The sequence below is a fragment of the Peromyscus eremicus genome, chromosome 7, assembly GCF_949786415.1.
Source record: "Peromyscus eremicus chromosome 7, PerEre_H2_v1, whole genome shotgun sequence".
In the NCBI taxonomy this organism is placed as follows: domain Eukaryota; kingdom Metazoa; phylum Chordata; class Mammalia; order Rodentia; family Cricetidae; genus Peromyscus; species Peromyscus eremicus.
Window position 1 is genome coordinate 11,468,136 of NC_081422.1, and position 16,081 is coordinate 11,484,216.

Sequence of the window (16,081 nt, forward strand, 5' to 3'; positions counted from 1 at the left end):
CGTCACGCACTCCTTGGAGAAATATTTGCTGAGCAGCTGCTGTGCAGTGCATGGATGTTTGCTCTGTAGGTGCAGCATCAAGCAGACCAGATCAATAGTTCTCACTTCCAGGGAGCTTCCACGCCCACCAAAGACAACAGAGAAAACTGAAGCTAACAGACGAAATGATTACGTACCATGAGGATGCCACAAAGGAGAACATCAGAGATGGGACATAACAGAGATAGGGACCACAGTGGAGAAGGCAGTCTGGGGAACTCGTGTCTGAAGTGAAAACCTAAGAGAGAGGAATAGGATCCTGGAGAGAGCCAAGAGAATAAAAGTCACAGAAAGGAGCATGTGCAAAGGCCCTGAGGCAAGAACTCCCAGGAGCAGCAACTGATAAAAAGCAGGAGCAGGAGAGAACCCAAGAAGCTAGAGAGGTGGGCATGGCCCCCCTGCCCCAGGCTGGGCCTCACAGACCTGGGTAAAGAGTCTGGAGCCATTAAAAGTGTAATGGAAAGATGTTAGAGTGCTCACCAGGAAGTGAGCTGACCGGATTTGGAAGAGCATAGCAACAGACAGCTCTGTGGACAGTGCGTGGAAGGCACGAGAATGGCATTGTGCAGGGAGCTGTTGCAACACCCTACCAAACGGGACCCACGGGCCTGCAATCAAAGCCAGGGTTGGAGAAAAGGTTTTGAATTTATTAGCGTATGATGAACTTCAGACCCATGGGGTGGATGAATGATGCACAGTGAGGACGGCAGGCAGACACAGCAAACTCAGTGATCGTGTTTCTTCTAGCACCCTGGACCTCTCAAGTTGGAACCAAATGTCAAGGTGTTAAGGTCAGATGTCTCAGGAGCCTTCAGGAGGATGCATCTGGGCCCTTTACAGTTTCTCCGCCTATGTGCTTGCATCCCTTGGCCCTTCGTCCCTCCCGGAGTCAGGAGTGCAGGGTCTTGCGTAGTCATGCACATCCACCTTCCGCTTTATTATCTTATATTTAAATTTATGTTATCATTTTAGTTATTTATTTTTGAGCCAGGTTCTCTCTGTGTAGTCCTGACTGTTCTGGAACTCACTATATAGACCATGCTGGCCTCAAATTCAGAGGTTCCCTTACCTCTGACTCCAAGGGCTAGGTTTAAAGGTGTGAGCCACCACACCCTGATTGATGGTTTTATTTTATTGTAGGGCTGGGGGTTGAACACAGGGCCTTGTACATTCTAGGCAAGAGCTCTTCCACTGAGCCACAGACCCACTGACTGCTTTTCTTTTATAAGGATACTTGTGGTTACATTTAAGGATAATCCAAGACAAACTCTCCATCATCAACAAGATCCTTAGCTTATCACACACCTACAGAACCCTTTCCAAGATCCCATTCAGAGCTTTGGGGATGAGGGTATGGAATCTTAAGGAGCATTGCTGACTGTGAGGATAACTAAAGAGAGACACTGAGTTATAACAGAGCCAGTGTGAAGGCTCAGTGAAGAAAGGTACTGGGTCGCAAGCCTGAACACCTGAGTCCAGCCCCTGGAACCCACGGTGGAAGGAGAGAACTGATTCTCAAGAGTTTTCCTCTGACATCCACATGCATGCCATGACACATCCACACACCTACGCCATCACACACACACACACACACACACACACACACACACACACACACACTAATAAGGATAGTAAACTTGTAATTTTTCAAAGATGTAGGAGCACAAAGGGCCCAGTGTCAAGTTCTGGGGGATGCCAGCGTTCAGAGGTCAGGGGAGGAGCTAGCCAAAGAATGAGAGGAAATGAAGATGGAAGGCTGGGGAGCCATGTTGCAGAGACAGAGGACTAGAAAGTTGTCCGGAAGGCAGGAACTGTTCCTCGTGCCTGAGAGTAAGATACAAGTGGAGAAGCCTCTGGAAACAGTATTGGGGATATCCTCTTGATGACACCTGGTTGGGATGCAAGGCTGGGCTTCCTGACTGGTTGGATGATTTTAGTTCATTGATGTAGCCTAAAGAGTGCTTGGGGTAACAGTACAGGAGGCCACTGATGTAGCCTAAAGAGTGCTTGGGGTAACAGTACAGGAGGCCACTGATGTAGCCTAAAGAGTGCTTGGGGTAACAGTACAGGAGGCCACTGATGTAGCCTAAAGAGTGCTTGGGGTAACAGTACAGGAGGCCACTGATGTAGCCTAAAGAGTGCTTGGGGTAACAGTACAGGAGGCCATTGATGTACCCTAAAGAGTACTTGGGGTAACAGTACAGGAGGCCACTGATGTAGCCTAAGGAGTACTTGGGGTAACAGTATAGGAGGCCATTGATGTTGCCTAAAGAGTGCTTGGGGTAACAGTACAGGAGGCCACTGATGTAGCCTAAAGAGTGCCTGGGTTAATATACAGGAGGCCATTGATGTTGCCTAAAGAGTGCTTGGGGTAACAGTACAGGAGGCAGGTGTGAGCAGTTCTTTACAGTCTGCACTAAAGAGAGACACTGAGTTATAAGTTAAGGAAAATTTCTCCTTGCTCTCCATTCTTAATGGTGGCCGTGGATGGCAACTTACTTCATAGAACGATGTAGAAGGAAAAAACTGATGGTAGAGGGAATGGAGGTCTTTGAGAAAGCAAAAGGGGGTGAGGTCCAGGGCCAAGTAGAGAGAGCCTGGCCCTGCCAGAAGCAAGGACACCTCCTCTATGGTGAGAGAAGGAAATGGTGATTATCTCAGAAGAATGAGTCACATTTTAGTATTTGTGATGATATATGATTTTGTTCCCTTTAATAGGTACAACTGACATAGTTATAGAGGATAAATATCTAAGATAGTTCTTTCCTTTTTTAATAATATATTTATTTTTATTTTATGTGCATTGGTATTTTGCCTGCATGTGTGTCTGTGTGAGGGTGTCAGATCTTGGAGTCACAGACAGTTGTGAGCTGCCATGTGGGTGCTGGGAATTGAACCTGGGTCCTCTGGAAGAGCAGCCAGTACTCTGAACCACTGAGCCATCTCTCCAGCTCCAATAGTCTGTTCTAACCACTTTTTAAATGACAGGTAATCCTGAGTGAAAACAAAGAAAGCAAATTTGCCATTTTAGAATATATGAAACTTTATTAAAAAGAGAAATAGTGCGATAAAACTACTTTGTGGTTTGTTTTCATTAAAAAAAAATAAGTGAAAAAGGAGAAGAGAACTTTTACAACAAACAAGTTTTTGACTTACTAAAGGTAAGTCATAGGTGCTCACCATACTTCTCATGTAATCGTACAGCCTACCATGCATGAGCTCCACAGAGCAGGCACTTCAGTAAGCTACAAAATCACATTGTCAGTGGTTAGCAGGCTGGAATTCAAAATCATGTGGTACCCTGTTTGACAAGGCGCTTAAGCAAACTACAAACAGAACGGTTAGCAGTTGCTTCTGTTTTATGTTAAGACTGTGGTTTCTATCCATTTCCCTTCACCAAGAAGATTAAAGAAAACAAAAGCATGAGCGATCCCTTCACCAGAGTATTTACTAGGTCCTACTCGTTCACCTGGACATTCAAGTGACCCACTGCTGAGGCAGTGGTCTAACATCATGTGTCTGGCCACAGCATCCCAGGGCAGCTTGTCCTGAGCTAAGGTAGATTTCCCAGTCTAGTAATAAACAATGTTGCTTTTATCAATCTTCATCTAATGTCTAGGGTACCTACAGAGAGGATGCATTGTGTCCTTAGGTGCTTAGCTTTGTTGTTCAGTCTTCCGTGTTTGCCTGTGAGCCTTGGCAGCTAGAACCCTTATTTCCGAAGCTGATTGAATGGTTTGAAATCCACCAGGACTCCCCAATTCTAGCTGCCCTCCCTCCTCTCAAGACTATGTCTTTAACAAGCGCGGAATGCAGGGTTTTAAGAGATCCTTTCTCCCCCCGGCCAATCAGTTGCATTGATGAAATTGTAACTTTCACAGACCATGGAGATATGGAAAAATGCCCCCTAAATGAATGAAAAGTCAGACTCAGGGTTCAAGCCCAGACAGTGAGTCTCTGGCTTACAGTGAGGAAGCCAAGCCTGCTCCTTCACTGCTTCTAGCCTCCGGCTTCCTGAAACAAAAATCCTCTAGTTGATTTTTGAAAATACAGACGTTGCCAAGGAGGCACATGGTGAAAATGTAGCACGAAGTGAATTGTAAACATTCAAGTATTCCTACAGGTTGAGTTGAAAATAGCAGCAATGAAATAAATAACCATATAACTTTGGCTTGTATAACGAACAATGCACAGGGTCTCTGCATCCAAGGGGGCGAGGCCAGGAGAGCTACCGGAAGCCCCTGAAAGATTCATGTGGTCCATTCCATCAGCTCATACTGACTGGGACATTCCCACGAACTCCTCAGAAACTTGTTCACCCTGAACAACTGAGGGGCCAATCTCACTTGTTAGTGTGATTCCAGACAGACAGTTGTCCCAGGCACCCTGATATTTTCTAGAAGCCACTCATCTGGAAACCGTGGTGGCTAGCCGAGGAAGCACTGTTTGATTTCAAACTATAAAAACATCTTTCAGAAGGTACCCCCTGAGTGACTTGTTCACCCAACAGACTGGTGGTTGGTAGATCCCAATTCAGTGCATTCTCCTTTTTCATGTACTTTATACCTGAGAATCATTCACAGCCAGTTAAAAAAATAAATAAATAAAAGCACATTGCTTTGGATGACATTCCAGAGGCTCAGAAGCCTGATCTAGGATACAGTGTCAAAGTTCCTTGGTGAACAATGCATTGGTCCAGTTTCCCTGTTAGCCACTGTGTGGCCAGTCATGGAACCTGACCCCTCCCGCTGAGGAAGACCAGAGCATTCACAGAGCATCTGTGGGGAGTGCACAGGACTGGACTTCCCTGTAAGCCATCTGCCTCCTCGAAGAGCGGAGTCTGAGGGAGAGAATCACAGTGGCGACCAGAAGGAGGAGTCCCAGGATGAACAGGATGACCAGGGCTGCCTTGGCTCCTCTTGGGCGCAAGTTCTTGCCAAAGAAATAGAGGTCTTCCTTGCCAGGTTGTTCTGTGAGAAAGAAAAGTGGAGCATCAGGTACTTGCCTCCCTTATGTAGTAAACACGGGGGCACTCACACAGGGTTGGGAGAGGATGTCATTACCTTTGGAGGGCACTGTGACAGCATGGGACCCTGCTCCAGAAGGGGACTTGGTGGAATATGGAATCCTGTTGTCTGGACAAATATACATATATATTTATATATAATATTTTATTATATATAATATAATATACTGTTTATTATTTATTATATAATATAATATAATATAATATATATTTATATATATGAGTTGACCAATTAGAAATGGAGACCCTTTTCATGGCACATGAAAGTTGTGTCTTTTTACCCCTACCCCAATTGTGCCATCCTTCTTGAATTCCTACCGGGCCATTTAACAGCAGTATCAAGTACCACTCCCTCCACCTCCCGGGTGTCTGCTCATCCATTGAGATCCCTCTTTAGATCATGGCATCTTATGCCTTGTTAACACCCCAGACTATCAAACATGCCCTCCTCCCACTGCCTCTGGACCCTGTTCTCTGCACTCTGTTTCTGCACATCTTTCTCCCTTGTGGTTACATATTCACTTATTTGTCTCTCTTACTTGACTTTGAGCCCCTTGGGGTCTGTACCTGTGGTTTTCTCATGCCTCCTGTTTTCCAGGTCTATGGGAAGATTGATGCCATGAGCTGGCATCACTGACAGACAGTACCTATGTTCCGGAGGACAGTGTAGGTGGTCTCCATGCCGGCGTGAATGTGGTCAGAGACGTGGCAATGCAGCAGCCACGTCCCTGGGTGATCAGCAAACAGCTCAATGGTTTGAAAGGTCCCGGGAAAGAGATCATACACATCTTCTCGGTAGGACTTATCTATCTGCAAAAGTCAAAAGACGTAGCCCATGGCTTCTTTTCCTCAGCATGGCAGAAGAAAAAGAAGAGTGAAGAGGCACAGTAAGCAGAAGGAAGGAATGAAAAAATGGCAAAAATCAATGAAAGCAAGAGCAGAACACAACAGAGATGAAGGAAGGTAGAGCTGGGTTTTGTTCTCTTAACAGATCGATTGAATAAACTTGCAGTGATGAACATCCACAGTGGCCTTAACACCCCTCCTATCCTGATACTCATATAACCTTCACAGTTCCCTCTTGAGTCGCAGGAGGTTAGCATGTGTGTGTGGTATGTGGTACATGGTAGCATTAGCCATAAAAGACATATTGATGAGTTAGTTCTTCTCTAGCTCTCCTTTCTCTTAGTCAGTCTGGCTGAAGCCAGCTCCCTCATCATACCCATGTGATGGGAAATTAAGCCTTCAGTCAACAGACACATAGGTGAGCTTGCAGATGGATTCTGCGGTTCCAGTCAAACCATTAATAACTAAAGCCTAGATGTTTTTATTGGGCCTCATGAGAGACACAAAATACAGGTCAGCTAGCCCGACTCCTCCAGACTCTTGACCCAGAGAGACCAAGATAGTAAATGTTTATTGTTTTGGGCCACTGAGCTTTAGAGTGATTTGTTATACAGCAATAAAGCATTACTGCAAATCTCCAGATATTGACCCAGGGGAGGGGAAGAAGAGGAAGGGCAGGAAGGAGGGAGAAGACAGAACCACAGCTATGGGGAAGGAAAAAGAACACCACTAAGATCTTACTATGAAAAACAAGAACTGCAAACAAACAGCTCTGTGTTCACAGATTACAACTTATAGGCTGTCAACAACTTTAAAGGAAACAGCTATCAGTGACCATTCAAGAAAAAATAGGTGGGGGCTGGAGAGATGGTCAGTGACTAAGACCATTTGCAGAAAGAAGATTCACAATCATCTGCAACTCTAGTTCCAGGGGATCCAGTGCCGCCTTTGACCTCTGTGGCCACCAGGCATACCCATGGTGTACAGACATACTTGCAGGCAAAAACTCATACACATTTTTTTTCTTTTTTGAGACAGTGTCTCTTTATGTAGTCCCAGATGCCCTACAACTCACTACATAGACCAAAATGGCCTTGAACTCACAGAGATCCTCCTGCCTTTAATCCCAAGGTGTGCACCACCACCCCCAGCTCATAAAATAGATTTTTGAAAAAGAAAAAGAAGTAGGTGGCCTGAGTAGTACTGATTGTAAAAAATAAATACAAATCATATTAACACCTTCCAATAAGTCCAAATGGCTTTGCTGACAAGTTCAATCACAAAGTTGAAGAGTACCAGCAATCCTAAACAGACTCTTCCAGAAGCTGGAGGCAAAAAGAACACTTTCAAACTCCCTTTATGAACTGATATTACTCTGATTTGAAAAAGTGTTTACTAGTGGACGGTGAAGAAGCTGATCTCAGAGGCTGAGTGTGGCGTGGTGGTGATCAGAGGCTGGAAGAGTATGAGGAAGGCAGGAGCGGAGAGGGTTGATAGGGAGGTACAGTCAGAAGCAAGAAGTGCTGGTGTTGTCTTGTTCAACAGGCTGTCTACAGACAATAACCAGGTACTGCATAGTAAAAAAGCTGGATGAGAGGATCTTGAATGTTTTGCCAAAACAAGTGCTGTTTGAGGAGACAGATGGTCCCACCCTGATTTGCACGTTAGTCGATGTGTATATGAATGAGAATACCACACTGTACCCTAGAAATGTACATTATTTATGCTTTTATGCATCAGTTCAAATAAAGCAACTGATGACAGTGTACTGTGCAAACTGGATAAGCAGGACACAAAGAAAAAAGACTGCCAAACTTTGCCAAGACAAGGCAGGACAGTCCTTCAATTTTCCTGCTTCACAGAAAAGTCTGTCAGATATTCTAGGTCTGTAGGCTGAAGATGGATGCCACAATGGTACAGAGGAAGCTTGGGTGACTGTCCAGGTGGCCAGCTGCTTCCATCATTTCTATAGTTTTGGAAGTTGTTTGTTCTGCACTTCCTATTTAATCAGGTGATATTATATCCTTTTTGGGTCTCTGATGGAGTTGAAAATGAGATAGTTATAGTTATAGTTTTCCTTGTTACCAAATTCAGAAAAGAAACTTACCTAAGAGATATAAAGTTTATAAAGTTGAGAAACATAAAAGCTTAAATTGTTTATCTAAGAAAACGTTTTGAGGTCTAAAAAGATAATTTTGGGTTAGTAATACAAGTTAGGATAGAAAGTAAATTAGGTACATGACTTTGGACTCACCAAGATACGATAGATAATGGAGTATTTTCTCTGAATTTGCCAAATGCAAATGGACTGGATATTGTAAATGTAATTCTTACTTGATAATTGTTCTTATTGTATATAGTTTTAATGTGTTAAAGCTAAAAACCTTTATTTTTATTTAGACAAAAGGGGGAAATGATGCAGAATATTTGTTTAACTATGCAAAGATGTGTTGCATTTGTTTAATTATGTAAAGATGTGTTGTTGTATTACTGTGCCTACCTAAGGTACCTGATTGGTCTAATAAAAAGCTAAATGGCCAATAGCGAGGGAGGAGGTATAGGTGGAACTTCTGGGCAGGAAAAGTAAGGAGGAGGAGGAATTTAGGCTTAAAGAAGAAAGAAAAAGAGATGACAAGGAGATGCGAGGGGCCAATCAGACATGGAGGAAGCAGCAAAGCAGGACATTCAAATGAAAGAAAGGTAAAAAGCCCAAGGCAGAATGTAGATGAATAGAAACAGGTTAAATTAAGTTAAAAGAGCTAGTGGGACAAGTGTAAGCTAGGCCTAATATCCATAATTAATAGTAATTCTCTTTGTCTTTATTTGGGAACTGGTTGGTGGCCCAAAGAGAATTCCAACTACACATTTACCACATGGTTTAGCAATTTAGCACATTTTCTCTAGCAAATAAAACCTTGAACTCGTGCAAAAATGTGTGCATCTGTTTATAATGACTTTGACCCTCCTTGAAAAAACTCTCACAGTTCTTATTGGGAAAAGTAATAAACTGCCCTGTATCCATATGATGAGTTATGACTCAGTCATCAAGTAAAACAAAGTTGCCACATATGCCAGATGCATGAGACCAAACATCTATGCTGAACTAAACAGGCCAGACTTCATATGTTGCAAGTTGCATGGCTTCTATACAATATTCAGAATACTGGAACTCTACATATATAATCTGTGAAATTTCTTATTTTAATTTCTTTTTAGAATTTAACATCTGTCTGTCTGTCTCTCTTTCTGTGTGTGTGTGTGTGTGTGTGTGTGTGTGTGTGTGTGTCTGTCTGTCTGTCTGTCTGTCTGTCTGTGTGTATGCATAAGCATGCCATAGTGCATGTGTAGAGGTCAGAGGACAGCTCTAGGGAAGAATTGGTTCTCTGCTTACACTGTGGGTCCTGGGGGTCAAACTCAGGTTATCAGCCTTGCAGGACAAGCACCTTTGCCTGATGAGCCATCTGAAAGGCCCAGGAACAGGGATTTCTTACTTGCAGTTTGGGAGGGTGGGAGTCCAGGGTGAAGGGGCCTGACCTGGTAGGTGCTTTTTTGCTGCACTGTCCCATGGCTAAAGGCACAAGGATACAATGTGGAGAGCAACAGGTCAAATTCGTAGCCTCAGTAACATGACTGGCATCTCTCCATTCATGAGAACTCTACCCTGAAACTTGTCATCTTCCATCAGGCCCCAGCTGCCCCCATGATAGGAGTGGGGATCAAGTCTCCAACACGTGACTTTGGGGAAACACATCCAGGTTATAGCAGAGATAGAAACAGAATGGTGCTGTCAAATGTTCAGGCTTGGCTGAAGTGACCTGCAGGGGTAGCGGGGGGTGGAGTGGGGTGGGTGGTGATGGAGATTCTCTGCTTCGATTGCTGGTTAGACCACTGTGCTAACAAAAAAACAAGAATCTTACAACAAGTGGGATTTTATGCAATGTGAATTAAATCTTCATTTTAAACATATATAATGTGTAGATGAACTTTTTATAATTTTATGATTTTTTAACTTAATATTAGAAATGTATATTGAAAAAGGCACTTTCTGAAAACTAATCTGTGACACTCTAATCACTGATGGCTAACACCTGATGTGTTTTGAAACATGGATGTTTCAGTGGCTTATTGTTGGTTCTTGTACACTAGTGTGGGACTGGTCCTGCTTCCTTGTGCATCGGATTTGGCTCTGTTTCCACTTTCTTGTAGAAAGAAACAGCACCCAAGATGACAGAGTGTTTAGACTTTAGATTTGTCGGGTCTGGGATGAGGTGTGTTCTTTAAACAGCTCCGAAGGCGGTTCTACTGTGTAGCCGTCACTGCCCACACAGCAGAAGTTCACGTGTGGTGCAGCCCAGCTCTCGAGCAGAAGTCAAGATGACGCCCAGCTCACATATCTCCTTTGCTAGATAGGGCTGCTTTGTTAACTGGTCGAGGAGAAAAGGAAATAGAGATGAGAGGGAAGGAAAAGAAAGAAGGAGGGAAGGGAAGGGGAAGGAGGAAGGGAAGGGAAGGGGAAGGGAGGAGAGGGGAGGAGAGGGAAGGGAGGAAAGGGGAAGGGAAGAGAGGGGAGGGGAGGGAAGGGGAAGGGAGGAGAGGGAAGGGGAGGAGAAGGAAGGGGAGCAGAGGGAAGGATCAGGGAAAGCCCCCAAACACCATGGGAGTTCACATACAGTGTTAGCAGCATACTCCACGGTGGTCACAATTATGGCCAGACCACCGACGGAAAAACTCTCATCTGAAATTCAGAGAAGCTGGTGTGTTATGAGAAATGATATAGGCATAAACATTGAGAAATACACAGCAGGGCAAGGGTGTGGCCACCCTGTTCTAGTCTCTAATATGAGCCTGCCATAGGCTTTATAGCCAATTAACTCCCTTCCTGTTGAATGGCCTTAACTGTCGCCCTCGAACACTTCACGGACACTTACTTTGAACAGAAAGCTCTCTGCATGGTAATGGATGGTGTGGATGTCCACTTCGCTTCCTATTCCCAGCAGATACCAGTTAGTCATTGTGTCTTCCATCATTATGAGGCCAGGGAGGTTTCCAAATATCTTTCCATTAATGGCTAAGAAGATGAAAATAAAATAGCTTCAGGTCAGTGGAGGACAATCCGCTTACCCCAGTGGTAGAAATGGTTCAAGGTCTAGGCTACTAGTATTCTGATTTTTTAATTATTTATTTTTATTTTTTGTGCACTGATATTTTTTTGCCTGCATCTATGTCTACGTTAGGGTATCAGAACTCCTGGAACTGGAGTTTACAGACAGTTGTGAGCTGCCATATGGGTGCTGGAAATTGAACCCGGCTCCTCTAGAACAGCCAGAGCTGTTAACTGCTGATTAATCTCTCCAGCTCACTACTAGTATTCTAATCTGCCTGATAGACAGGAGCCAGCCTCACTCATGCTTGCCAATGGCCCCACCGTTCTAGATCCAAAATTCAGATAACCAGGAAATCTTTGCATGTAGGGATCTGGGGGGAAAAAAAAAGCTTCCCAGAGCTACATCTCAAATAACAGGTTCTGTGGGATGTCGTTCTGTATGCTGTGGATGTGTGTTGCTCTGATTGGTTGATAAATAAAATGCTGATTGCCAGTAGCCAGGCAGGAAGTATAGGCAAGAAGACAAGGAGAATTCTGGGAAGAAGACGGTTGAGTCAGGAGTCGCAGCCAGACACAGAGGAAGCAAGATGACAAGGCAGAACTCAGAAAAGGTACCAGCTATGTGGCTAAACATAAATAAGAATTATGGGCTAATTTAAGTGTAAGAGCTAGTCAGTATTAAGCCTGAGCTAATGGCCAAGCAGTTATAATTAATATTAAGTCTCTGTGTAATTATTTTATAAAAGGCTGCAGGGCTGTGAGTGAGAGATTTGTCCCTACCACAGCCAGGCAGGACACAGGAAATCTTCCAACTACAAACAAGGTGCTTATTCATTTATTCTGCATGCCTCTTTAGGAAGTAGACTGCAAATGTACTGATGAGAAGTAAGATTTATTCCATACTATACCCGAGTAGACTAAGCCACAAAGAATCTAGCACATGTATGTGCATGCAAAACATATGTATATGTAAAAGATAAATCACACACACACACACACACACACACACACACAAAATGAATCCATTTGGATCTGTGTCCATTGTACTCTTAATGCTTCACTTTCTAAGAACCAGAATAAGCACAACTGGGTCTCTAAAAAGAGAGCATCAGGCAGGCTAAACAATCCTCCTTGTGAGCAAAGCAGGCTGGATTCTACAGTGGTGACTCCACCTCCGCTTCCTACCAACCTTTAAGTCTGTGTGTCATGGCACAACCAAGTAAGTTCCATTTGCTGAAAACTGAGAACCTGCTGAGAAACTGCTGAGATGGGTAAGAAAGAACATCTGGATGGGGGATCCCACCACCACGTTCTAATCCTCATAAACCTGGAGGTTTAAATGTAGATCATGGTGAGTGTGAGTGTGTCGATGCAAACACACCACTCAAACTTCCTTAAATGACACCCAATTCAGTAACATACACACACTAAATAAAGTTCACGAGTGACATTTCATGTTCCAGAGAATTCATCCAAACCCTTAATTTTGACTGCACAGAAGCTGTCATGGATTCACATTAAAACTTATCAACAAGTGACAATTTGATCTTTAAAAAAATTACTTCTTCACAGCTTAACGGTCTCAGCGACAGCTTTCCCCAAACTGGCTCAGTGGTTAGGTTGGTTCACTCTGGAAAGGGCTTTCTTCCCCTGTCCCTGGAGGAGAGGAGGGTTCAGAGGAGGGGGCTGGGGTCTCAGCAGTGACCTGTCTCAACACCAGCCTCTCTTTAAAGGCCTGCATACCGTGCATTTTGTTGCTTTCTTCAAAATCATCTGTGCGCCTGAAATCCCGTGGATCTTTATTGAGATACTTCTTAATATTGTCATCCAGATACCATGATTCATTCTCATTAAACACCAGGAACAACAGAGCAAATTCGTAGTCTACGTCACTTCTTCTTCCCTTTTCGTTCAATATCCCTTCTCGGCATGTGATGAGAGGCCCCATCAAACCACTGTACGTATCCTGGAGGAAAAAGTAACCAAGGTTAATGAGGGGTTAAATGTGACATCGTCCCACCTGCCGCCATTCTAGTGTAGACACTGCCTCCTCTGGCCCTGGCTGATTCCACGTCAGTTGTAATTTGCATATCCCCAGTACTCAATAGGTTTGAGATTTATACTTGGAATAACAAATAAGGTTCCCATGCTCCTCATATACAAATGTACTTTTCCAAATTACCTGTGTGCGCTTATCTCCTGAACTCTAGGTCATTGATTCCTAATATGAAATGTGCCACTGAGAGAGAGGAAGGTGAAGATAACGCCTCACTTTAGAAATGATTACATTTTGCATAGGCTATGACTGTGGTTTGGGCTTTGGTTTATGTCACATGATTAAACATCACTGTAGTTTTACATACAAGGGTACATAACTCAAAGTCGGCATTGAATCTTTTTATTCCTCAGACTATTTATGATCCAAAGGTTCTGTAGTTTTAATTAAACTTGGGGTGTGCTTCTGTCCCTGAGCCCTGGCAGTGTGAGATGGCTCAGCCAGGAAAGACTGGCCACCAAGCCTGATGACACAAGCTCTATCCCTGGGACCCACATGGCAGAAGGAGAGAACCTACTTCTCTGTTGTGTTCTAACCTTTACATGTGAGTTGTGGCATGCAACATGTGTTTATGTACACAGACATAAATGTAATTGAAAGGAAAAGATTTCCTGCCTCCCAAAACCATAAACAAATTCTACTAGATGACACTTGTTTCCTTTCAAACTGGCAAATTCTCATGTGATTCAAATTATCTTGAAGGTTCTGTAGCTGGAAATTAAATAGTTTTTCATTTTTATTTTTCTATACCAGCAGTTATAAAATTTAAAACAGTTGTAAAGCATTATATAAAGTATATAATGCTTTATAACTGTATATTAAACTTTTTTTTTTTTTTTTTTTTTTTTTGCTTTGTGGGTCATACTGCCTCTGCTACACCGGTGGATGGTGTTGATGGATGGATGCAGCTGGATTTGGCCAGTGGTGATCGTTTGAGACCCCTGTTCTAAGTCATACCGCTTTTACATGTGCCCACAGAACGGGGATGGCTTCAATAGTCACCTTGCAACCACCCCGGTTCCTCTCTCCACCTTACCTTGACAAAGTTTGCGGTTGAATAGTACACCCACGGGATACAATTAGGATCAGAGGGCCCGGGACCCGATCTCTTGGGGACGTTCCATCTGTAAGTTTTTATTTCTCCTGAAATTAAAGAGAAAATTGAAATTGGTTATTAGATTTACCTGAAGAACTCCAAGCAGATCTTTATATATTCTAGTTAGTGGAGATAATTTCTCATTTTCCAGACATGTTCTTACTAAACTCACACCTTGATTCCCACGGGTTCAAACTGTAGGGCACATCTGTGTGATTTCAGGGTCCTGCCTTCCCTTAGCTTCCATGTTTCTATTGTCAACTAACATTCAGGACGTAAAGATGTATTTCACAGTCCACTGTTTATCCTGCTTGAATTTGGCACATTTTGTCCTCAAGGATCTCCATCTTTGTCTCTAATATCATGATGTCTCATTAACCCTGATTGCCAGCTAGAGAGGATCTCCAATCGCCTAGCAGACAGGCTGCAGGCATGTCTACAGCATCTAGTCTAGTTAGACCTGTGCCATACAACCTAGATAACAGGGGTTATCCAGATTAGGGTAACCTTTGAGCTTGTCCACTTTGAGCTTGTTAACTGAGGTGGGAAGTGTCACTTTGGGTGGCTCTGTCCCATGGGCTGCATCCTGGACAGAATAAAAAGAAGGCAAGCTGAGAACCAGCATCCATTTCTCTCTGCTTCCTGACCACTGATGCAGACCCACCATCTCATGTTCCTGCTACCATGACTTCCCTGACATGATGAACTGTGACCTGGAGCTCCTCCTTCCTTAAGTTTCTTCCCCAGACTATTTTTGTCGGGGGCAGGGCAAGGGGGAAGTCTTACCATATAACCTAGGCTGTCCTCAAACTCACAATCCTCTTGCCTCGGCTTCTGAACTGCTCAGCATGTATGACCACATCTGGCTGGAACTTTTTAACTGATACTTGACAAACTACTTAACTTCACTGGTCTACAGTTTCCTTACCAGTAAACTGGGTTAGTCTTCACGCTTTGAGATTTTTTTAAAGGATTAATTGAAATTATATAATTAAATACATGGAGGCAATGCTTCACACTACCAGTGGTCAATAAATGTTAACTTTCTGTTTGTGTTTTTGTTTCTGAAACAAAGTCTCCCAATGTAGCACCAAATGAAGACAAAATAACAGGAAACCGGGGTCACAGAAGGGAATGAAGTCCCTCAGTTCCATGCTTCATACAAACAACAAAACCCACTGTGTAGGCTGCCTTGGTGGAGTCCATACTCTGAACGGTAAAGAGCCAGGCTTAAGGGTGTCTTAAACCCCGTGACCCTTGAATATCCTTATCAGTACCCCTCATAAACTCCAACAGCACACCATAAACCATGTTTCGGTTTCACCTATATAACGAGAGGAAGTTCTTTACAGAAAGACAATTAAGTAAGTTTCATTTTAAACTGAATCTTTAAACTTTGCTCCATCTTTGAACCTGGCTGTAAATTGCATCATTTGCACAACGTGACATCAGAAGCTACAGAGCCACGTACACAGCTGTGGCTCTGTAGCCCCCTGAGAAGCGCATCCCAACCCCTTGGGTGTGCGGTCCTCTTCTTAACGAACTCCAATTTTGCTCCATGCTGATCATGAAATTCTTTTCCATGCAGAAGTCATGATCCCTGCTACACCCATGTGTAGGCTACTGGAAAGAACTCCTCCTTGAGCCCCATAGGCAACAGCGTCAGGTAGAGGGTAAGAGGTCGACGGCTGTATCTCCCGCTGCTGCTGACAGACTAAACTGGCCTCAGACTGAGGACTCTCACCTGACCCTCCCGAGTACTCACAGGCACACACCACCACACCCAGTTGACTTTTTTATGCTTTAATAACAAGTGTACACACCCCCTATGAGTAGGCACCATATCTACACATCACTGTGGCTGGCCCAGGATCTTGCCGAGTCAATATATCCATATTAACCAGCACGATAGCC

General features: G+C 43.7%; 1 protein-coding gene across 1 annotated transcript in view; it reads right to left on the minus strand.

The window, feature by feature from the left end:
• Nucleotides 1–4,277: 4,277 nt before the first annotated feature.
• Hephl1 (hephaestin like 1) overlaps nt 4,278–16,081 on the minus strand; it is a 69,969-nt gene continuing 58,165 nt past the window's right edge. Inside the window, exons 15-20 of the mRNA XM_059266664.1 lie at nt 14,108–14,214; nt 12,759–12,981; nt 10,840–10,979; nt 5,713–5,875; nt 5,103–5,174; nt 4,278–5,009 (exon numbers count right to left, since the gene is read on the minus strand). Coding sequence (XP_059122647.1) covers nt 4,807–5,009; nt 5,103–5,174; nt 5,713–5,875; nt 10,840–10,979; nt 12,759–12,981; nt 14,108–14,214 — 908 coding nt within the window. The 3' untranslated portion in view covers nt 4,278–4,806. The remainder of the gene's footprint in view (nt 5,010–5,102; nt 5,175–5,712; nt 5,876–10,839; nt 10,980–12,758; nt 12,982–14,107; nt 14,215–16,081) is intronic.